The sequence below is a fragment of the Equus asinus genome, chromosome 10, assembly GCF_041296235.1.
Source record: "Equus asinus isolate D_3611 breed Donkey chromosome 10, EquAss-T2T_v2, whole genome shotgun sequence".
NCBI lineage: Eukaryota > Metazoa > Chordata > Mammalia > Perissodactyla > Equidae > Equus > Equus asinus.
In genome coordinates this window covers 77,546,295-77,569,725 of record NC_091799.1, presented here as the reverse complement: position 1 = coordinate 77,569,725, position 23,431 = coordinate 77,546,295, and the positions used below count along the sequence as shown (strand labels likewise).

The 23,431-nt window shown below is 40.4% G+C and overlaps 1 protein-coding gene across 2 annotated transcripts in view; it reads right to left on the bottom strand.

The window, feature by feature from the left end:
• The window catches only part of C9 (complement C9), a 47,001-nt gene that overhangs the window by 20,330 nt on the left and 3,240 nt on the right, over positions 1-23,431 (bottom strand). For both annotated transcript variants that reach the window (XM_014831263.3, XM_070519736.1), the window contains exons 2-6: positions 13,336-13,441; positions 12,798-12,942; positions 12,401-12,548; positions 5,045-5,183; positions 125-379 (exon numbers count right to left, since the gene is read on the bottom strand). In XM_014831263.3, the coding sequence (XP_014686749.3) occupies positions 125-379; positions 5,045-5,183; positions 12,401-12,548; positions 12,798-12,942; positions 13,336-13,441 (793 nt within the window). The remainder of the gene's footprint in view (positions 1-124; positions 380-5,044; positions 5,184-12,400; positions 12,549-12,797; positions 12,943-13,335; positions 13,442-23,431) is intronic.

The window sequence follows — 23,431 nt, the reverse complement described above, 5'->3', positions numbered from 1 at the left end:
GTGAAGATTGTTGAAGTGACAACAAAGGAGCTCTATTTCTTCTAAATGCTTAAACTTAAAAAAGGGGAGTTGGTTAGTTTGAAAATATCCTGTTATAGTCTCTATATTAAGTGTTTGGCCTTACCTTCTTAGAAGAATATGACAAGAACAGTTGGTAAGTTTCATTTTTGGAGTATGCAAATCGAAATATTCTATTTTCTGAGGCGTCTGTTCCATTAGAGGATTCTTCAGGTTCCTGTTTAGACTTTTTTGCTTCAGTAGGTGTAAATTTTAGTGTGAAATCTGCATTAAAATGTGACCTCCTCTCTTCGATGACACTCCTGAATGCTTGAATCTGTTGTTCATAATGTTCAATTCTAAAATTTTTATCAGCTTTGGTCTAGAAGAGAATAACAAAGTGTTGAAAACGATATACAAGAAGCCACCCAAAATAGACACAGAAAGAAACAAAAATCAAGCAGCTATTTGAAAGGCGGTAGAGCAAAGGAATTAAGAGCAAAGGCACTGGAGTGAGATGGTTGGGCTCCAAATACAGATTCCATGACTTGGAGGACATTACACATTAACCTCCTAGTGTCTTGTCTGATTCCTAGCCTGTAAATGGGGATGCTCAGCATATTATCCCAAAGGTTGCTATAAAGATTCAATGAAATAATGCATATGAAGGGCTTGCAATACAGCAAACTTTCAAAAGTTAATACATTAATAATTAAAAGCAAGTTTTGAAACAGATGCACAATGTACTACCATTTGTGTAAAAAAAAGAAAGGAAAAAAGAAATGATAAAGCTAACACTTATTGAAGGCTTATGGTTCAGGCACTGTCTTGAATATTTTACATATGTTGATTAACTTAAGTAGAAAGGCAAGGACTTGAACCTGAATTGCCTCTTAAACTTTGTACTCTACTGCCTATAAAAAAATAGACGGGGCCAGCCCGGTGGTGGAGTGGTTAGGTTCACATGCTCCGATTTGGCAGCCTGGGTTTTGTGGGTTCAGATCCTAGGTGTGGACCTACATGTGGCTCATGAAGCCATGCTGTGGTAGTGCCCCACATACAAAATAGAGGAAGAGTAGTACAGATGTTAGCTCAGGGTCAATCTTTGTTTTGTGAATTTTTTTTAGACAAACCACAGAGAGTGTTTGTCCTTGAGAAGGAGAACTGTGAAATGGGAATCTCGAGTGGCGGGGAGGCTTGCTTTTGCTTGCATAGTCTTTTGTGCTGTTTAGACTTTTTGAATATTTTTTTACTGCATTTATTTCTGCATTAAAAAAACCTGAACAGCCTACTTAAAAATTAAAACTTTCAATTAAAGCATTTTTTGCTAACTTGGCTATTGTTAGGTATCAGTGAAAAGGGTGTTAATTTCAATGGTTCAGCTCTTTTTCCAGAGGTCCTCTGAAATAGGTTATAACTCTCGTCTGGGGAGGAGACACCCAGCTCTTCAGTTAGTGGCATAGACTGGGTTCAGTAGCATACACTGGGGAATTGTTCTGCACAGGGGATGCTGTGGTCTGAATGTTTATGTCCTCCCCCAAATGCATATGTTATAATCCTAATGCCCAATGAGATAGTATTAGGAGGTGGGCACTTTGGGAGGAACCATCATGAATGAGATTAGTGCTCTTAGAAAAGTGACCCCACAGAGCTTCCTAGCCCCTTCCCCCATGTGAGGACACAATAAGAAGTCTGGGACCTGGAAGAGGTCCTCACCTGACCATGCTAGCACTCTGAGCTCAGACTTCCAGCCTCCTGGACTGGGAGAAATAAATTTCTGTTGTTTCTAAGCTATTAAGTCTCTGGTATTTTGTTATAGCAACCTGCACAGACTAAGACAGGGAACCTAAAGTTATCATCAAATGGGAAAGACTAAAATGCGTATAATTTTCTTTAGAGCAAAGCATGCTTGGAAAAGTGCTCGATGTAAAGGAGAAGAGTAACCTAACCATGTCACTTCCCAGCTTAAAATCGCTCAAAGTCTTTCCTTTGCCTTTAAGGTAAAATCTAAACTAGACTTCTTCCGAGTTAATCTCTTCCTGACTGTACTCCAGCCCTCTGGCCACCTTTCTATTTCCACAGCCCATGCTTCTTTCCACCACGGGGAGCTTTTGTGCTGCTTTTACTTTCTGGAATGTTCTTTAACAACCCCGCTCCCATTCTCCCACAACACAAACATTATACACACTCACACACATACACAGTCTCTCACACACATACCATATCCTCTGGCCTGGTCAATTCCTACTCCTATTTCAAGTCTTAGCTTAAACATCACTTCCTCAGGGAGGACTTTCCTGATCCCACAGATTAACAAATCCATTTTGTATAAGCTCTCCTGGCTCCTCTTTTAAAATAAAACAAAATGAAAAACACTTCCCTTATATAATTGCTTATTTAATAGACCTTCAGACGGTAAGCTCCAAAAAGTCAGGGACCATGTCTGTCTTACCAACCTGCCACTATAGCCTCACCACTTACTAAAGTACCTGGCATATAGTAGATGCTAATAAAAATTTATTAAATTTAATATGCAGATCCAATATAGCTAGCAATAATAATTAATATTCATTGAGTGCTTACTCTGTGCCAGGAGCTCTTAAAAGGGTTTTATGTAGAATAACACATTTAACTTCCTACCTTTAAGGTAATTTCTATAATTATCTCCATTTTGCAGGTAAGGAAATACAGTTTAAGAAATTTGTTCAAGGTCACACAGCTAGGAAGTAGCTCAGCCAGCGTGGAAGAATGATTCCAGGGCTGAGTTGTTAATTCTTATGCTACACTGCCAAAGAGGGCTTGACAAACTCTGACTGGTACAATCAAGAAGGGCTTGTGGAAAAGGCTGCTTTGAACTTGGCCTTGAAAAATGAATAGGATTTCTATTGTCCTTAAATATAAGGTTAACGGAAGCAATTGAAGAAAATTCTACTCAGTCTTCGAGGAGGAAAAGTGCCAAAGTTGAGCAAAATGGCACCCAGAAAACACCTCTCTTTAACTCTCCTGGTAGGCTAGGGTCTTCTTAGCTTACTGTCTTCTAATCGGCTGCAAGATGAGGGGGTGTAATTTGTTGGCACCTGCATTTATACTTGAAATGGCTAGAAAGGAACTGGCACAGGGCAGAGATCAACTTAGCAGTGGCGAGGATCACTTGCAGGCGTAAGAAGATGCTGGTCAGGGCATCAATCAGGATGCTGTTGAATGGTCCTGTCTCACTATGCCAGGTTGGTAGCAGTGAGTAGAGTTTCACTTGCCCTCACAATGAGGGGGGAGTCATCCCAGAAAGCATAGAGACAAGAGCTGGATTGAAAAAGGCAGGAATCTATGCATCCAAACAGAAGTCTGAGCTCAATGATAGGCATTCAGAGGTGGACCAACATTTGGAATCATTATGGAGAGAAGAGCAAAAGTCTTTGAAGAGAGGCCAAAAAAGTAAGATTCTAGGAAGCAGGAAGGTCAAGGATGGAATCAAGTTTCTTTATGAGAACGAAATAGATGTGGAAGGGATTAATCTGATCTGAACTGATAAAACGTTATGTATAGTCTTCATTTCTCCCACTTTGAGTGAACATCGGTTGGTTTTGCTACAGAAATATTAATGTATTTGATAATGGATGCTGCTTCTAACTGCATTGGGGTTGTAAGTAACATACAGGGTAAGGACCACATCACCTTTGTAAAATCCAAAACATTCTGAATGTGGAAACACATCTGTTTCCAGAGTTGTAGATAAGAGAAAACAGCAGTTTACTCTCCAAATGTGGCCTCAAGATCAGTCCCAGGCAACCTCTAGCCCTCACCATCTTGTGTCACACCAGTTACTACCACAAAAAGAAACTAAGGGACTGGTCACAGTGACAAAGACAAGCGAACTGTACAACACAGACTTGAGAACTAAAAACCAAATAAAACAACACAGCAACCACTCTTCTTCCATCAGCAATGGCAAGGGTTACCTTGTCTTTGGTATATTCTTTCTAAGAAAGTAGAACATATAGAATACTTTTTAGAAAGATTATGATCTTCCCCTCAAAAAATATGCTTAAAGAAAAGGTCAATAATCCAAAATGTTACCTGAGATTTGTGGGAAACTGATTCTATTCTGGACTTACAGGTACAAAAATACGACAATGTGGTCACATGTGAAACATACGCCAAATAGTCCAGACATTAAAATCTTTAACACTCAGGGGAGAGCATGATCACTTCAGGCTGCAGTGGAGAGGCACTGATTTACAACATGGTTAGAAATAACAGGACATACTTACATACTTATTTAGCCATATTTATTTAAAAGTAAGTATGTTTTTCAAACTGGTGAGAGTGACCACAATTATAAAGGACTTTGTAATAACTCAGTGAGGCAAAGTTTACGGGTCACAAATGGGACCATTTAAAGAACAGATTATGCAGCTCCTGCTTCAGAATAAGCTAGTTATTATTCTTTATTGTTTTGCTTAGACCAAAGAAGGTATTTCTAAATGTGATAAATATTAATCCTTTGAATGAGGGGTCCAATTTGTGGATGGTTCTAGAGAATTTAGGTGACTTTCAGGAAGGTGGTAAGTTTGGGGTGGCATGGTGTAGAGTAAAAATCACTTTAAGAAATAGTTTCAAAGAGCTGGAAGGGTTTTAGGTGAGTGGAAATAGCCGTCTCATTAGTCAAGCAGGCTTTACAAAGAGGAATATGGAAGGAAACTAAATGTAAAGATGTTTTCCCTGGTAGGCTAGCAAAAACTGAGCTTGAATTGCATGGAAGCAGTGTAATCAGTACTTAAATCAGCACTAGTTTAGCTTTTGGTTGTATCAGAATCTTCCATTATTCTTTTTATGGAGTCTAGGTATCACTAGGTACGTGTTACCGAGGATGAATTGTAGATGACTATGTTTTCTAAAGAGAGCCAAGCTACATCTCCCCTTTAAGTCAATCTTGTATTCACATGAAATTCTTATTCTACTGAGTTTTTTGTGTTATTTAATATTAAACTGACGGAAACAGCTTTCCAACTAAAAGCTGAACAATGCATTTTCTTCTGAGGAGACTTACTTCATAGGCCAAAGAAGCCAGGTTCCAGGGTTTGCGGTAGTAGGTCAAGGTGTTTCCATCCCGAACTCGGTCACAGAGTCCATTGTAGTACTCGTTGTCAAAAGGTGTGCTTAGGGGATCCATCCCTAAGATGTTGATCCTGAGAAGGCACAGAGTGACCTCAGGTATGGAGATGCCAGGAGCTAATGCAAGGCAGCCCTCTGTGGCTGGAGAAAGCGAGAGCCTCGGCTCATGTCCCCATCACCCAATACGTGTGTGACAAAATCAGGAATGGAAGCAAGGGCCTGTTCACCTCTGCTCTGTGTCTCTGACAGAAAGAATCCCTTAGGAAGGCCTTATAAACTCTCTTAGGCAAGTAGGGCACTGTCGAGAGCACAATGAAAGAAATGCTGTCAGCAGAGAGTAAGGGGCCATCTGGCTCCTAGAGTCTTAACTCCTCTCCTGTAACTCTTAGCTAACCTTCCTTGGTGAACTAACAGCCAAAGCTGTAATACCATATATTTAAATTATTTGAGAACAGAGCGTCTCAGGGGGGCAGTATAACATATGTATGTAATTTTTAATCTATGAATCAACATTGGGGCTCTTTCTTCCCCCATTCTCTTTAAACTTAAACCTTTTCCTCCAGCTGTCTCATTGCTTGTCAAGAATCTCATGCCCTCCAGGCTTGTATTATTCCTATTATACTTTCCAAGAGGAACACAAAAATTTCAGCAGCCCGGCAAGGCATTCTCAAAAGTTCTACTGTTTTCTCCCAGCAAAAATATTTTTATTTGGCAAGCTTTAATTCAGAAACAGAAATTTTGTTTAGCTTAAAGAAGTTAAGTTTAATTTGTAGACCTGAAAACAATGTATGAACAAGAAGAAGTTCATTCTTTGTGAAGCATACCTTTGCTAATTGGAGGAACAGGCCTTGCTTTTTAGACTGTATCTGAAATAAATGACCCCACGTCAGGGAGACCAAAATGGAGGTTTGATCTTCACATGTATAACTTAGCTTGGCACAAAAGTATAAATTCTTTCATTGTTCCAGACCACATCCCTAACTCCAATGAGTTGGATTACAAATCTGGATGTTGGTTTCAAGAGCAATTTGTCAAAGGGTGTGGATGGCTTACTGTAAACCCATTGCTAACACAACAAAAATAATTGAAAGAATATCCTATTGCCAGTGGGTTAGCTAAAAACAACATCTTTATATAAACAGCACATTCTTAATAAACTTTGAATCTGCAAAGAAAATGAACATTAGCAAAGAAAATGAACATAAGAGCTCAACTTCAGTGGAAGGCAAGTTAAGGAACTGATTCAGGAGTATCTTTCCTAAGACTGCCCATATAGGTCAAATTAACCACTTCTCACTTTTTGCTCCACTAAAAATACCTTTCTTGAAAAGTGCTGTGGCCCTATACGTCTAAGATAGGGCCAAAAATTAGACCTAGTAACTTGAAAAAGAGAGAGAAAAAAAGAGACTTTATATATTTGGTTTGCTCTCTTGAACATCTTCTTTCTTGTGGTAGAGTAAAATTTGGTTTTAATTTTTCACCTATCCCTGCATCTATAGACATTTGAGCAATAAATACTTTTTTTTTTGTATTAGTAAGGTTTTGATGCAAATACATAGAACACTGGAAACAAATGATTTGTATTTATTTTTTAAACAAGACCTCAAGTACATTTTCCTTGTTCCATAGTGAATTTGTCCTCCATATATCTGCAGCAACAGAGACCATGTACCTCTTCACTTTCAGTGAACAATGATGCTAATCTTTCTTTATAATAATGATGAACTCTTAGGTGACTGTTATATCTATGTGTAGTGTTTGTAATAAATAGTAGGTAATATCAAGACAGTTAATACATAGTCTTTGATCTCATGAAAATTATAACCAATTTAGGAAGCTGGACACACAAATCACCAATTTCCAAAAGTAGTCCAAGGACGAATATGCGTGTGCTAAACGAGTAGTACAGGTAAGTGCTGTCCATGTTCCCAAAAGGAAGAGATCCCCACGGTAGGGTCATAAAAAAGAGTTTTAGAAGAAGTAGGATTTGATGTGGATTTTGAAGCACGGGGCTCAAAGGACAGGAGGAATGGCGTGCAGGAAAGCCTGGAGGTGGAAATGAGCGTGGCACATTTTTATGTAGCACCCTTCAGATTTTCCGCTAGTTTACTCTACAAAAATTTTTGATAAACTATGCCTTCCTGCACAGTTTTAGTTTGACATCTAAAATTTTTCATCTTCAGTTTAAGTAGTTGCAAAGGATATAATTTCCTAGTGTGCTGTAAATATTTACACTTTGAAATATAATTATATCGTCTCTTTTAAAAATAAATCCAATGGAATATAAATGCTATAGTGAAGGTGGGTATCAAATCACTACAGTGCTTATATTTCTTTAATAGCTGGACATTTTATAACACTCCTTTTGATTCTTTTTTTGTAATAGTCTTTATTTTTTAGAACAGTTTTGGGTTCATGGAAAAATGAGTGAAAGGTAAGGAGATTTCCCATATGTCCCCATCTCTTTTCATTCTTTTTTTTTTTTTTGAGGAAGATTAGCCCTGTGCTAACTGCTGTCAATTCTCGTCTTTTTTGCTGAGGAAGACTGGCCCTGAGCTAACATCCATGTCCATCTTCCTCTAATTTATATGTGGGACACATCACAGCACGGCATGCCAAACAGTGCCATGTCCGCACCCGGGATCTGGGCTGGCGAACCCCGGGCCACGAACGTGTGCACTTAACCACTGTTCCACCAGGCCGGCCCCCTCTTTTTATTCTTGAATCCACATTTCTATTCTATTTCCACCACAGAATTTTAATCTAAGGTAATGTTATTTTATGCTTAGAAGTTTTAATTGACCACTTTTTCATAATTTAATGTACAAAAAAGGTACTAATTGAAATTTTTAAATATTAAATATCCTTTGACCATAGAGTCTAAGTACTTAAAAACTTCGTCTGGATTGAGTGATCATTTATTAGTATTATATATGAGTCTACTAAAATTTTTAAAATAGTTAATAGATGTAAGTAAAATTTTATTGGAAAAGCATCTCTCAGTGAAATGAGTGGGGCTTCTTTTTAAATTAATTGATTAGTTCCAGCATCCATGGATGACTATTATTTACTGTTAGAAAAAGACAGGGTTCAGTATCAATTTTATTCCTCCTTTGCATTCTTATAGATGTAGATACTGAGGAACTTTCCTCAAATAAGTAGATAAGAATAGAAGGAATTTTGTCATAGCAATGTCACTCACTCTTTGATCTTCTGAGTTCTACGTAAAAGAAATCACATACTATTCTGTCATCAAAAATTATTTTTACAGTCCATTATCTGACAATTGATTAGGACATCTTGTACTGCTGTTGATGAAAAATTGGAGACTACTTGACTTACGAGGTGTTAGAGTTGAATTGAGTACCAATATTTGAAGTTGTTTCTTGGTTTCTCCACCCCATAGTAAAATGTGAGATGGGTGAAGAGTGTACTTTTCTTCTGGAAAGTGAGAGTTAGGTGATTGTAAAAGGGGAGAAAGGGGAATGGACTTAACAACTTGAATGCCACTGAGCTGTCAAGCTTATCAATTTTATGAAAAATATGTACATATGGAATTGAGAATTTACTATTAGTTAGACAGATTAGTTAAGTACCTAATAGTTGAGGAAACTAATATCTTAAAACTTACCTGTCTCCCCCTTGGAAAGTGTTTTGCACCCCACGGTATGCATTCCCTAGTTTGAAGGTTATTGTTTTACAGAACAGCAAATTGACCAGTTGGCTGGATCCATCTGGAAAGTTACTATGAGGCTGATCCACAGTCTAAAGCACAACTAAGGAAGAAATGTTTCAAAACTTTTGACTTGGTTCCACTACTACAGAGACAGCCAGTCTAGTACAGAATGAGCCAATATTTTTCTGCCAAAAAACATGAAAACTTCTCATGGATGGAATGTCATCGCCTGGGAAATAAAAAACATGTGTTCTTTGGTAGCGCTTACAGATGCCTGCTTTCACACCTGCATCTAGAACCACAGGCAGTTCCCCTCCGCCAGGTGAACTGAAGAGACAGCTCCCTCCACAGAAGTGGTGCTGTGCTCAGATCACACAACAAAGGTAATTTCTTGCATTTTGTACAGCATTTACAGCTGGTTTGGATTTATGTTTTTTCAATGAAGGCAAGATGAATTGGGGATTTCCTTAAACACTTCTAGAGAATCTCAGATGCCTATAAGGCAAGAGGTTGAAATATTTGCGATACAAGTGAATTCCCTTGGCATGAGAATTTAAATGAGTCCTTCAAATGAAAGAAAAAGTATAAATTAATTACGATGAGTACTTGTGATGTTCATGTGCAAAAGAATCTGACTGTATATGACTGCTGATAAGACGTGTTGAGGCTTTCTAGAGGGGATTGTGCAGGAGCAGTTGATAAGCACGTTGCTATGATTAGGACGTTGACTCCAGTTACCTCGATGTCAACATAGTCCATAGCCCCATATAAGAGTAATGGAGATGTTCAGCAAATAAGTATGTATTGCTAAGGGTTTCAAAGAATATCACACGTGTAATAGACCATGCTATTTTGAAACCTCTCCTTAAATACTACTGATTTATACTACTCTTCTATACTCTTGATTCAAATATTCAGGTAATAGATAGCTACTTAAGGAATTTCATTTTATAAGATTAGTTTTACTCTGAAGTTACAGTATTGACTTATGGGCTTTGTCTTGATGTGGGGGAAGCGACGGAAGGGGTGATGGGCATGTGAGGAGAAGGAGAAGGAAAGCTGGCATGGAAGAAAAAACATAGTTTTACATAAACCAGAGAAATTTGGGTCTCAGTTCTACTAGAAAGTAACAAGCCGAGTGGCTTTATTTACTTCTTTCAGTTCTTATCTGTAAAATGAATATAATACCTCCCCTAACAATCTCAGAGGATTATTATGAAAATTTAGAGAGAAGGAACGTTCAAAAAGATTTTGAAAACTTCAAAGTATTATGCAAATGAAGGCTGTCAGAGAATAATAGGCTTTATGAAGCCTAGATTCGTTATACGTTATTGCTCATGGTGATGGGGAATTTAATAAAAGCCGATGATGGACTGATTCTACCAGGACCTACTTCATCGTCCTCCTCTGCAGCTGACCTTTGCCCACAGCTGGGGCCCCAGCCTCTGACTCGGTCCTGAAGGCTGAGCCCTGTGCTGCTGCCCACCACCAACCTAGACTGTGGTAAAGCATGAGGTCTGTAAGGGGTCCTAGCCAGCTCTCTGGGATGCCTCATTATGAAACTCCCTGGCAAATGTTACACAACAAATTTTCTTTTCCGCGAACAAAGGAAACCAGTAGACTACGAACCATTGTTTTTCGGCCAAATGGGCCAAGATTTCTGTATCCTTTTCCTATAAGACAAGATGTAAATTTGCATTGAGTGAGAATATATAACATCTGCAATTCCCTGCTTCAAGCTCGTTTGTTTAGATTAGGGAGAAAACTGTTTCTTGGATCCCAAATAAAGCAAAATAGAGTAGTAATGGGCTTTCACCGTAGACTCACAGTCTCTCACAGTCTCTCTGCGAGGAAAGTAGCAAGGAGAGTCAGAACTCATTGGAGCAGGCAGTGATTGGGTTACAAGGTTGCGGACAATCCCGTACAACATACTGCCAACTGTCAAGAGGGCCTGCTGAGTTTGGGGACAAAGACCATCCAATTGATTCAAGATTCCTACCTTCAGGCTAAGGGCCAAAGGCACTGTGGGTAATATTTGAATGCTGCTAAGACAAGATTTTATCAAGTGAATAAAGGGTGTGTGGAATGATTTATCTGGTACCTGACTCTTGGTAACCTGGAATATTCTCCTTACTGTAATTAAAGAAGTCTCGTCTGCCTTAGAGAGAGGAGACATCTCTATTTTTATTCAAATCAAATACAGAGGTCTTATCGTAGGAACTGCCCAGTTCCTTACTGTGGGGTTTCTCAACCTCTGCCTACTAACATTTTGGGTGTGACTGTCCCGTGGATTGTAGGATGTTTAGCATCATCCAGGGCCTCAATCCACTGGATGTCAGTAGTGCTCCCACAGTGCCACCCTCTCAAGCCCTCCACCCCTATCCCCCACCGTTATGACCGCTAAAATGGTTTCCAGACATCACTAAACGTCCCCTGGAGGGAAAATCACTTCTGATTGAGAGCTACAATCTTAGTCCCTCTATCAGCCTTACTCTTATCATTGCCTCCATCTTCTTTCCTCCCATCGCCATTCCCAGGACTGGAGTCTCGAACCTGAATTTCTTTCCAGGGACCGAGGTTCAATCTTACCTGATGCCAACTGACAGTATTTTAGAAGCACTTATTTTCATTAGTTAACTAATTAATTCACCTGTTTATCTACACACCAGCATTTATTGAGTGGCAACTATGAACCAGGCACTGGGATTATGAGGATGAAGTGATCCATTGCATCATAGGCAATGAAATAAAGCCATGTACCATGTTTAACAATATACTACTGGATGGCGGAACACTTGGTTCTCTGTTGGGGACAATTTGCCAACAAATCCACCGAAAATATTACCGAAAACAGCTCAGAACAACTAGTGGAGACTGTGCTGTGGACATCCCTGGAAGGTTCTCGGACTATGTGGAACAGAAAGGGACAGCACCTCAGGCCTATGCCACTTTCCTAATTCTTACAGCACAGATCTCTGCATAGTGGTCTCTATTCTGTATAACTCTGAGTTCTAAACTGTCCAAGACTTCTCATCTGAGCTTACCTGGTCAGAGCCCCTAAGTTTTGTGTGGAAAAGGAGGGAAGCTTCAGCTCTGCAATGAGAACCAAAATCTCAACACCATACCCACCTGGCATCAGCACTGCTTCCTCTGTCCTGTTCCTCTTGGGTCAACCCCACAATACTGGAGCCCCCTGAGAACTTATAACCAGGTATAAGTCCAGAATTTCCAGTGGAAGATGGCCTTCCTGGCAATTCAAATATTTGAATCGAATCGCCAGACCTACTACTAGCAACTCAATTTCAAATGTTAACATGTCATTTCAACATTGCTGTGGTCTTCCAGAGGTTCACAAGTGAGGTGTTTCATCTCTTACTGGGCTCAAAAGTAATCATCTATCATCCTGATAGGCTCATCCATTCTATAGACCCCTACTGAGGCCAGGCAGTGTGTCCCAATTATCTTGAGATACTTATTCAGCACTTACCTTCTTTCAAGCTCAAATATAATTCAAGTTTTTGCACCAGCTCAGACTCCCACCAATCTAGCACAGCAGGAGAGATGGAGATTGTTTTCACTCATCTTCATCTAGAAACATTCAAGTGAAATACAAACCCGTAGCCTGCAGTCCGCGCCAGCTCGGATTCCTCCACCACTCTCTCCCGGCATGGGGGACGGGGGTCATTTTCACAATCATCCTCATCTGAAAAGTCTCCGCAGTCATTGTCACCGTTACACAGAAGTTGCTTCTTTATGCATCTGCCTGCAATCAAAATCAGGAAAGATGCCATGTGTCTAACGCAAATTTTCTCCCTCTTTCTGAAGTTATCAAATGGACTTTAACGATAGATGGCTGACATATATATTTGAATTCTTTGTATAGAATATATATGTGGCCCTCTTTTGGGCCCCTTTCACTCTTGGAAATATGAGCATCTGGAGCACATTTCTTTCTTTTCCCTTATGAGTGCACACGGAAACCCACAACGAGCAACAGGAACGCCAGGATTACCTGTACCGCACTGAAAGTCATTTCCACAGTCATCCTCAACCTCTTCGCAGGCCTCAGTGGGTACACACTGTCGTCTGTCTCCCACAGCATCCACGCACCTTTGCCCATTAAATTGTCCAAAGACTTCAATGCTTCTTGAGCGAAACTGCACAAAACCAGCTCGAAATGTTAGAATTTCTAATGCCAAAAAGGGATTATAACCTAAAACTGCCTCCATACCACTGCAGCCCTCCAAACCCATGTGAGTCAATGGTTTTAAGATGGAAGGCCTCAACGCAGTCACTAATGTTACTTAAAGTAACACCTCACTTTCCAGGTTGGCAGTCTCTTCTACAGAATGTGGCTCCTCATCACACTGATTTAATATACTGTGCAACATTCGCATTGCTCAGCAAAGTTAGCGTCATCCATTTAGATACTTATCTTTCCCTCTTGGAACTCAGCTGGGGGCCTTCCTGCCTCATAGTCAATCCCTGGAGATGCTGGCAATACAGTTTCCGTTTAGGGACATCAGAGGTGAATGTCAACGAACGCTTACCATTTGTCTGAGGCAAGGGTCACATTCCGACCATCCGCTCCAGGAGCTCATTCTGCAGTCTATGGGCAATGGAGTGCCACTCTGTTGCTCTGGCTCTGGGGCATAACTAAGATAATAGAACATGTCAACTTGCATTGACCATTGTGCCTGCCTTGTTCCAAGAAGTCTTCACAAATCAATTTAATTTATTTACTGATTTTTCCCATTCCAAATTATAGTACTTATCCTTTCACTGTATCTCTCATTTGACATTTGATCACACACTGTTTTGTATTTTCAACTCATCTTTTTGTTTAATTCTTGTACCGTATCGTAACTTAACTTTCAACTTAACAACAACAATAATAATGGTGATGAGAAAAACTAGCAAGTCATCCTCTATGCGTTTTACATTGATCAGTCTTACATTGCCAACTTGCTAATGAACTCATTGAAGGTAGAAACCTTGTTTCCCTTTGCACTCGCCAGAGAGTCTGGGAAAGCGTCCAGTTGCCTGGTTCTCTTGCAGATTTTTTTTTTCTCCCGGAATCCCCCCAGTATGTAGTTGTATATTTTAGTTGTGGGTCCTTCTAGTTGTGGCATCTCTTGCAGATTTAAGTCAGCTGACCCAGTCATTCCTGTAGCAGCACCTCATAAGTCAAGCTTTCCCACCCCTGCATTCTGTGTATCTCGAACTGGAAGCCTTACCACTTCACACTCCACTTCAGGACGTAGTCCTCATTTTTCTGAGTTTTAACATATATATTTTGGCACTTATAGCTTTCTCTCCCACCCCCAGACCCCATCCTGGGCAGTGCCTTTCTGATTTTGATCTTTTCTTTTTCTCTTGGTTCACCATTTGGATCTCTTCTGGTTGCAACTCTACATTGGATTTATTATCTCATTCCATGACAGAAAAAACCTCAAAAAGCAAAAGCCACCAAACAAGAATCTTATAAACTTCCTGCCCCACTTGCCTGAACAGGCACCTATCCTTTGTATGTGCAGCCTCTTGCTCCAGAGGGATGGCTAGGTAATGCCAGTGCCTCCACAAAATCTCCAGAGTCCAGCTCCTCTTTGAGATCTTGAGCAGTTGATTATACCCTCCATTTGAAACTTTCCCTCACTACCAACTCCTTTTCACCTGTAATAGAATGTGTTCAAGTCCTTCTCATCAAACATAAACAAGCAAATGAATGAATAAATAACACACTTTCTGAATTCTACATTTCCTTCCAGCCACCACATCTCCCTCCTGCTTTTCACAATGTCACTTCTTAAAGGAATTGCTGTAAATATATTTGTGCTTCTCTCTCATCCAAAAAAAACAGTTTCATCTTTTCCATCAATTCTACATGCCTCTTTAGCTACCTCTCATCATCTCAGCCAACTTACTCGAAATAGTAGTTTGCACCCTGGTTTCTTGTTCCTTACCTCTCAATCTCTGCTCAACCCTCCAGCCCCAAGGACACTGCTCTTGCCAAAGTCAACGATAACTGCCATGTGGCTCCCTTGGCTCCTTTCAGCCCTTATCTTATTGACTTCTTCACAGCAATCAATGCAGTTGACCACTCTTGCTGTTTAAAACACTCTCCTCCCTTGGACTGAATGACACTGGATTCATTTCTTCTTTCTTCTCTGCCCACTTGTCCTACTCTCCTATGCAGGCTCTTCCTCCTTTGATAGTCTCTGAAGTGCTGTTTTTCCTCACGTTCCTGTCCTTGGATCTCTTTTTTTTATTCTCTACACTTTTTCCAGGGCTTTGGTTTCCATGTGTATGCTAATGACTCTCAGAGATAAGTCTGCACTCCAGATATCTCTCCTGAATTTTAAACTCTTGGATATAACTCCCAGTTGGACGTCTGCACTTGGATGTCTTCATGGCTCATTGAATTCAATGTATCCCAAAATGAATTCATTATTTTTCCTCTTGTCTTAAAGCTGCTCCTCCCCCTGTATTTATAGTCACAGTAAACGTTAGTTTCGTTTATGCAGTCACCCTAGCCAGAGACTTGGGTGTTACTTGTCTTGTTCTGCATGCCCCATTTTCATCTCTCATATCTAATCAACCACTAAAACCTATTGTTTACAGTCTCGTACATGACTCTCAAATCTGTCCATCCTTCATCTCTTTTAGACATTTCTCTGGTCTACGCTAACACTATCTCTCTCTGGGAGAACAATAGTTTACTTCTAATCCAATTTCTATGAATCATCCAAAGGGACCTTTTAAAAATGCAAATTTGATTGTACCATTCCCCTGCTGAAAATCTTTCAGTAGCTTCCCATTACTCTTATGATAAAGTCCAAATTTTCTAACATGGTGTGGTAGACAGAATAACGACTCCCAAAGATGTCCATGTCCTAACTCCAGAATCTGTGAATATGTTACCTTACATGGCAAAAGTGACCTTGCAGATGTGGTTAAGAGATTATCCTGTATTATCTGGGTGGTCCCATTCCAAACATGTGAGCTCTTAAAAGCAGGAGTTCTTCAGAGAAATGTGAAGACAGAAGAAGCAGGAGAAATTCAAAGCGTGAAAAAGGACTCTGCTGGCTGTTGCTGGCTCTGGAGATGGAAGGAGGTCATGAGCCAAGGAATGTAGGCAGCCTCTAGAATCTGGAAGAAGCAAGAAAATAGATTCTTCCCTAGGGCTTCCAGAAAGGAACACAGCCCTGCTGGCGCCTTGATTTTAGCCCAGTGAGACCCATCTCAGACTTCTGACCTATAGAACTATAGGATAATAAATTTGTGTTGTTTTGGGCCACTAATTTGGTAATTTTTTACAGCTGCAATAGGAAACAAAGACACATGGTCTAGAGAGCTCTCCATGGCCTATCTCCTTTCTAATTCCTCAACTTCACTTCTCTACATCTAAGCTCCAGCCACGTTAAACTTGAAATTCCCACAATAAGCAACGTTTTCTAACGTCTTCAGGCTTTGAAACCTCCTGTTCCCTATTTACCATGCTGATCTCATATTAGACATAATTTCTTTTCCCAAGAAACTTCCCTAACCTTGTGTAGTTTACTTTTCTGTGTGCACATTCTTATAGCATCTTGTTCTTCTCCATATCATAAGCTCCTTTGCAATGATTTATGTCAATTAATTTACTTCTTCACTGATTTATCCACTCATTCACCAAATATTTACTAATTGTCTACTCTTTGCTAGGCATGGGGATATAATGGTATGCAAAACAACAAAACAAAATAAAACAAAAACTGAGATCCCCAAATAAACAAAGCTTATATTCCAGACAAAAATATCAGTGAGCTAAGGAACTTTCAGTCTTGTTCAGCTTCCCTATCAAGTACCTGGAATATACCAAATGCTCAGTAAGTGTTTTTTGCATGAATAAATAAGTAAATGCAATGAAGGGGAGGAAGTCCTTGATCATATTGTCTGGGACAGACCTAGGCCTATATTTCTCTAGATTATGGTCTCTTGGTGAGCCATTCACATCATATTTGTGCAAGATTTGCTTGTCATTAAGGATGGTTTCATGACTGGAGACACCACTTTTGTAAGCCTGACTCTTGCCTACACCATCCAGAAAATCAAGAGGCCTCATGAGCTTCAATCTTTGAAAAGTACAGGTTGAAAGTGTACTACACAAGCTGCCAAAACTCCCTTGAAGAACCTGCTTTTCTGGAAGTCTGAGTATTAGTGTATATCTGAAACCACACGGCTGAGAAATTCTCTGCTAGAACTTTTCCATAAAACTAAGGCCTCATCTGGAATAGACAGGCTTCATCAAGAGGCATTGGCAGATGCACCTTTATGATTTATAGCAGTGGGTCTCAATACTGATTGCACATCGTAATCCTCAGACCTTAAAAAGGGGAATTATAAAATTGTGATCCCCATTCCAAACCAACTCAGTTAAGGTTTCTGAGGATAGGCTCCAGGCATCGATGTTTTTAAAAAGTATTCCAGGTGATCTCATGTTCACACGATATTGAGAAACACCGTTTGACAACATCTGGGTGATTATCCATGAACTCTGAAAGGGTGGAATTCAAGTAGATGTCCGGGTGCTCTTTATACCAATATAATCTAAGCTGGAGGCCACTATTGACCTGAAAATGTCACTGAGCTGGCCTTTCATTTGTTTCAGGAATTACTCTAGGCTCTACGTATTAGTATCTATATGGATCTTTTCAATATCTTCTAGTTTCTCCAGTATTAGTCCTGTTGCCTTCAAGTGGATTATCTGCTCCTGTCTATCTTTTTTGTATTCATCACTTACTTAGAAGATCATATTAGCATTTTGTTGTAACATCTCCCTCTAAGAGATTACTTCCTTGGTCTAGAAACCACACCCTATAGACAATAGTATGACATCTTTATCTTTCTCACCAGCCACTGAGACCACCTTCAATGAATAACTAGTTCCGAGGGTACAGTACAGACTGGAGGAGCATGTATGGAAGGTAAAACCCACTGCAAATACTCCAGAATGCATTGCAATCCTTTGCTGGTCAGGCTAGAACCTAGCCAGTGATGGGGGCTGACGAGAAAGGCTGTTCATCTGTCTCACACGTAAGTGACCAGGACCCTGCTCCAGGGGAACTGGCATTGCCTGTAGACTGTTCTCTCACATCTTTTCATTAATAATAGCCCCACATTAACTAGGGGCAAACTAATTCCCTTCTTTCTTAGCTTCTAACTTTAAGGACTCCTTTTCTTTTTTGCAGATTTGACTCATACTTTGGACTTAGTACAGAGCACCAGATCTTTGCCTTTGATCTTTTATTGCCCTCCTAGACCATAATTTGGACTCATCACCTGAATGATCCAACCTGGCCCCATAGGAAGGTCCTCACAGATCACACTCTTGCCCTGGGAGCAAGATTTACACCCTTCTAGATATTAAGCTCAGGGTATTTATTAGTGGGCTAGGGCTGCCATAACAAGGTACCACAGACTGTGTGACTTAAATGTCTGAGTGACTTTTATTTTCTCACAATTCTGAAGGCCAAAAGTCTGAGATCAAGCTGCCTACAGGGTTGGTTTCTTCTGAGGACTCTCTCCTTGACTTGTAGATGGCTGTCTTCTCCCTGTGTCTTCGTATGGTCTTTCCTCTGCACTTGCTTATGTTCAAATTTACTCTTCTTATAAGGACACCAATCATATTGGATTAGAGCCCACCCTAATGACCCCATTTTGACTTAGTTACCCCTTTGAAGACCCTATCTCCAAATATAGTCACACTGTGAGATGTAGGAGGTTAGGACCTCAACATGTGAATTTTGGGGGAGCACAATTCAGCCCATAACACTCAATAACTGTTTTTTGATTAAACAATTCCTTAAATTTTTCCACTATTTTTATTAGACAATTGTCAAAGCTCATTTCCTCATTAAACCTTTATTCTGCCACTGAGGGATAAATTTTGTAGGTGTTATCAATTCTCTTTTACAAATGGAGCACTAAAAACAGGGAATTACACTACTTATCAAAGTTGAACAGTTAATGGTAAAACTGGATTGGGAATCCACGTCTCCCCACCCCAGTGCACTGCAATTTTGCCCTGTCCCCACTGCTGACTTTTTTTTTCCAACTCAGATCTCCTTTGAATAATCTAAAAGGTCATAGCTCATTCAATAATTTTTGGATGTAATAGTGTCATGATTTGTAGACATTTTGAGATACAGGAAGTTAGCAATGATGGATTTATTTTTTTTAATATAGTAGCTTCAGGTAAAGCACATCAATTGGACAACGTGGCTCTCGCCTGGATCTATTTTAAGCTTACACCTAAATGATGTCAAATCAGGCAAAAATAACCTGAAAACTGGCTGTTTTGCCTTCACTGCACCAGGTACCTGGATACTTGGAGGCAAAAAATGGCAAGAGTCTCAGGATCTATTAGGAGTAAATAATAGCTTATGCAAAAGGAATGTGTTATTGAAGTGAATGCACTAAATATATTAAGAAATGAGATGAGTGGTCTTGGATAGCTCCTTCTGAGCCCAAGACCCTCCTCCCAGCTCCTTAGACTCACTGGGCCGATCATCTTTCATAGCTCAAGGACTGGGTGTGTACAACACTCACCACCTGCCTTTCACCCTGCTGAGCTATTAGGCTGAGTGGAGAAGTATTTGTAAAGCACTTTCTGGATTCTTAGATGAAATGTGTGTATCGAGTAAAACGTATCTCTCAGTGTTTCACTCTCAGCTTGAACGTGTCTTCCTAGATCAAAGTGATGCACATCAGCACAGCAGGAAGTCTAACTCTGGGCCAGACAGGCACTAAATGAAGGGCCATTGATGGACACCTGGTTCCATCTCCCTTCCAGGAAAAAAGTTTCCAGCTTTAGAAAAAGAAAACCTTGAGTGCAGCTCACACTCCAGGACACTTTGCAGCAGGCCCAGGCAAGAAAACACCTGCTGTAGGAAGGAAAATTTTGGTCAATAAATAAGACAACATGGCTCCTTTGAGTGGAGAAATATAAGCTAGTTAGCACTGCATTCTTAACACATGGATCTGCCAGGTTGTTTAGTTCACGCAATTCCTCAAGATGAAAAGATAATATAACACCAGTGTCCAACACTTTAGTATTTTTCAGGACCTTTCTTGATTTCCCAAGTCTTAGTTAGGGGCTTATCTCATGTGCTTCCAATGAGCCAACATTCAACTCCCTTTATGGAGGGCCTGCTCTGTGTCAGGAATTGTTCTAGCCACTGGGGCTACAAGATAGTATCCCTTCCGTCATGGAGCCTACCGTCTAGTGATGAGATACAATAAACGAGTATACTAGAAAATATAACATGCAATATCAGTTAAGACCTGTGAACTATGAAGGGAAATAGAGCAGGGTAAGAGGTCAGGGAGAGCCATAAGGGTAGGAGTGGGAGGCTTCACAAGGTAGGGAAAGAACTCTCTCAGAGGAGGTGTGCTGCTTTAAAAATGTGTTCACAAATTCTTTGACTTTCTTCCCATTAAAGGTAGGGTCTCTGCACCCTCCTCTTGAAGCTGGTGGGATCTTTGTTAATGCCTTGATGAATAGAATGAAGTGGAGGTGAGGCTGTGTGACTTTTAAGGCTGGGTTAGCACAGGCCTTCCAAGTTCTGCTGGTTTATATAAAGATTCTTGCTCTGGGAGCCTTTCACCACTAGGTGTGAAGCCAAGTACCCTGGGGTCTACGAAGTGAAGAGCACAGAGAGAAAGAGAGATTCCCAAGGAGACTCAATTGTTCCAGCCGCCTAGCTGTTTGGATCCTTCCAACCCGGGAGACGGATACATAAGTAAAGAAGCCACCTTGATGATCCCAGGCCCAGCCACTGACTACATCCATGTAGGAGACCTATGAAAATGGCTCCACCCAGCCCAGTCAAACCTCAGATTCATAAGCCAAAGAAATAATTGGTCTTGTTTCAAGCTATTGTCTTGGAATGCTTTGTTAGACAGCCAAAAATGACCAGAACAGGAGGTGATATTTGATTAGGCACTTGATTGAATTCAGAAAGAAGCTCTGTGGTTGTCTGGAAAAAGGGTGTTCTAAGCTAGGGAAAAGTAAGTGCAAAGGCCCTGAGGGGACATGCTGGAGGCACAGCAGGTAGGATGACACCGCAGAGTGAGCAAAAAGGAGAATGGCAGATGTGCCTGGAGAAACAGATGGGGTGTCGCTCATGCCTTGTAATCTGTGGGGAGGAGTTTGAATTTGATTCTGAGCTTGATGGGAACCCTTAGAGGAGTATGAGCGTAGGAGTAACACTTGGACTTATGTTTTCAAAAGATTAAAGAGATCTCTGGTTGTTAGATGGAGAACTGTTGGGGAGTGGACAAGAATGAATGCAGCCAGAAATGACAGCGATTTGGGCTAGAGCAGTCGCGGTGGAGATAGTGAGAAGCGGGCAGACTGGGGATATATTTTAAAGATAGTCCAACAAGACTGGCTGGTAGACTGCATGTGAGAATGACTCAGAGGAGTCAAGTATGACTGCCAGATGGTTATCTGAGTAACTTGCAAATAGTGGTGCAGGTTGGGTGACGAGGGATGGAGTAACCAATAGGGATGTTTTGGACGTGATAAGTTTGGGATGCCTGTTAGATTTTCAAGAGGAGATGTTGACTAAGTAATTAGACATTGGGCTCAGGGGAGAGGTGTGAGTGGTGGATATAAATTTGAGAGTTGTCAGAATATAAGCAGTATTTCACACCATAAGGCTGGCTGTGAGCATGTGTGTCTAGAATAAGGCTGAGGACTCAGCCAACATTTAAAGGAAATGTTCCAACATGTCTGTATGCTGATTGGAGTGATTGGGTACAAAGGGAGATATTGACGCAGGAGATGGGGGGCAGAATTAAAGGAGCAAAGTCCTTGATGAGGCTAGAGCAGATGAGGCCAGTGCTCAAGTGGACTAATTAAGCTCATGGGAGCTTGTCTCCCTTATCATCACGGGCTTCGCTCAGAGAACTTGGCTGAGTTGCAATTGCTGTTTACTAGTTTATATTCCTCACTAGACCGTAAGCCCAGTGAGGTCAGGTACCCTTGCAACATGCTCAGTCTTACACTGCAGCTCCTGATGTAATGTCTGGCCCATGTTGCAAACTCAATAAATATTTGCTGTATTAAATGGATGAATAACCAAATGACCATACTTAACCAATAGTGGCTGATAAAGAAATATCTGTTCACTTGTGTTGAATATGGATGTCAAAAACACAAGTGGATATAACCAAAGAAGGAGAAAAGTCTGACATTTTGGTTATCTTCAACCTAATAGTCAAGCCCGACTTCTCTATTAATGGGTGTTTGGGTATTTTTCCAGATTGTTGAAATAAATTTAATTAAAATAACTTGAATAATAATTGCTAACATTTATGAGTGCTTAGTGTACATCAGGAACTCTTCTAAGCCTTTATACTCATTATCTCACGTAATTTTTACATCAGCCCTCTGAGATATCCATTATGAGTGCTATCACACTTTAAAGATAATGAACTGAGCTACAGAGATGGTAAGTAATTTTCCTCAGGTTACACAGCAGAGTGTACTTGGTGGCCGAGTTGGGACTCAAACCCAGGCAGTTTCTCTCCATATGCCTAACCACTCTCAAGACTTCCAGCTCCAGTCTAATACTCCTTCTTAACTATTTGGAAAGGGAAAAATAAAATAAATATGAAAATATAACTGCATTAAAAACATACCACATATACAGTCAAAATATGAATGACAAACTGGGAAAAATGTTTGTAATTCACACTAGAGACAAAGACTATAAGGTGGTCATAGAAATCCATAAGAGAAAAACAAGAGACTCGCTAGGAAAATAAGCAAAGGATAGGGACAGTTCACAAAAAGGAACGTACACATGGCCTTTAAACGTAAGAAAATATGTGCAACATGACTCAATGAGAGAGAGGCACATTAAAACTATTTGAAGATAGCATTTTTTTTTTTTTGAGGAAGATTGGCCCTGAGCTAACATCCACTGCCAACCCTTCTCTTTTTGCTGAGGGAGACTGACACCGAGCTAACATCCATGCCCATCTTCCTCTACTTTATATGCGGGACGCCTGCCTTAGCACGGCTTGATAAGCGGTGTGTAGGTCTGCACCTGGGATCCAAGTTGGCGAACCCTGGGCCACTGAAGTAGAACATGAGAACTTAAATGCTGTGCCACTGGGCCAACCCTGAAGATACCATTTTTTTGCCTATGAGATTGGCAAATATCAAAAAGTTGGCCAGAGCTCCTGTTGGCAATGCTGTGGGGAACAGACATTCTTTACACTGCTGATGATGTGCAAAATAATACAAACCCATGGGGCAAGTGGGCAATTTTAGCAAAGTCACAAAAGTGATTACCTTTGACCTAGTTATATCACTTCTGGGAATTTATCCTCAGGTACAATTATCCACCTGCGAAATGATATATGAATAAGGGTATTCATTGCAACATTGTTTATAGTACAAAAGATTGGAAACCATCCAAATGTTCATCAATAAAAGACAGGTTATCTGACCTGTGTAGCCACACAATGGAGAATTAATCAATCGTGTGGAGAATGAGAAAGTTCCTTCCATACTGACACAAAAAGGTTCCCAGGATGTATTGTAAAGTAAAAAGAAAAAGCAAAGTACAAGATAGCATGTAAAAGAAAGAG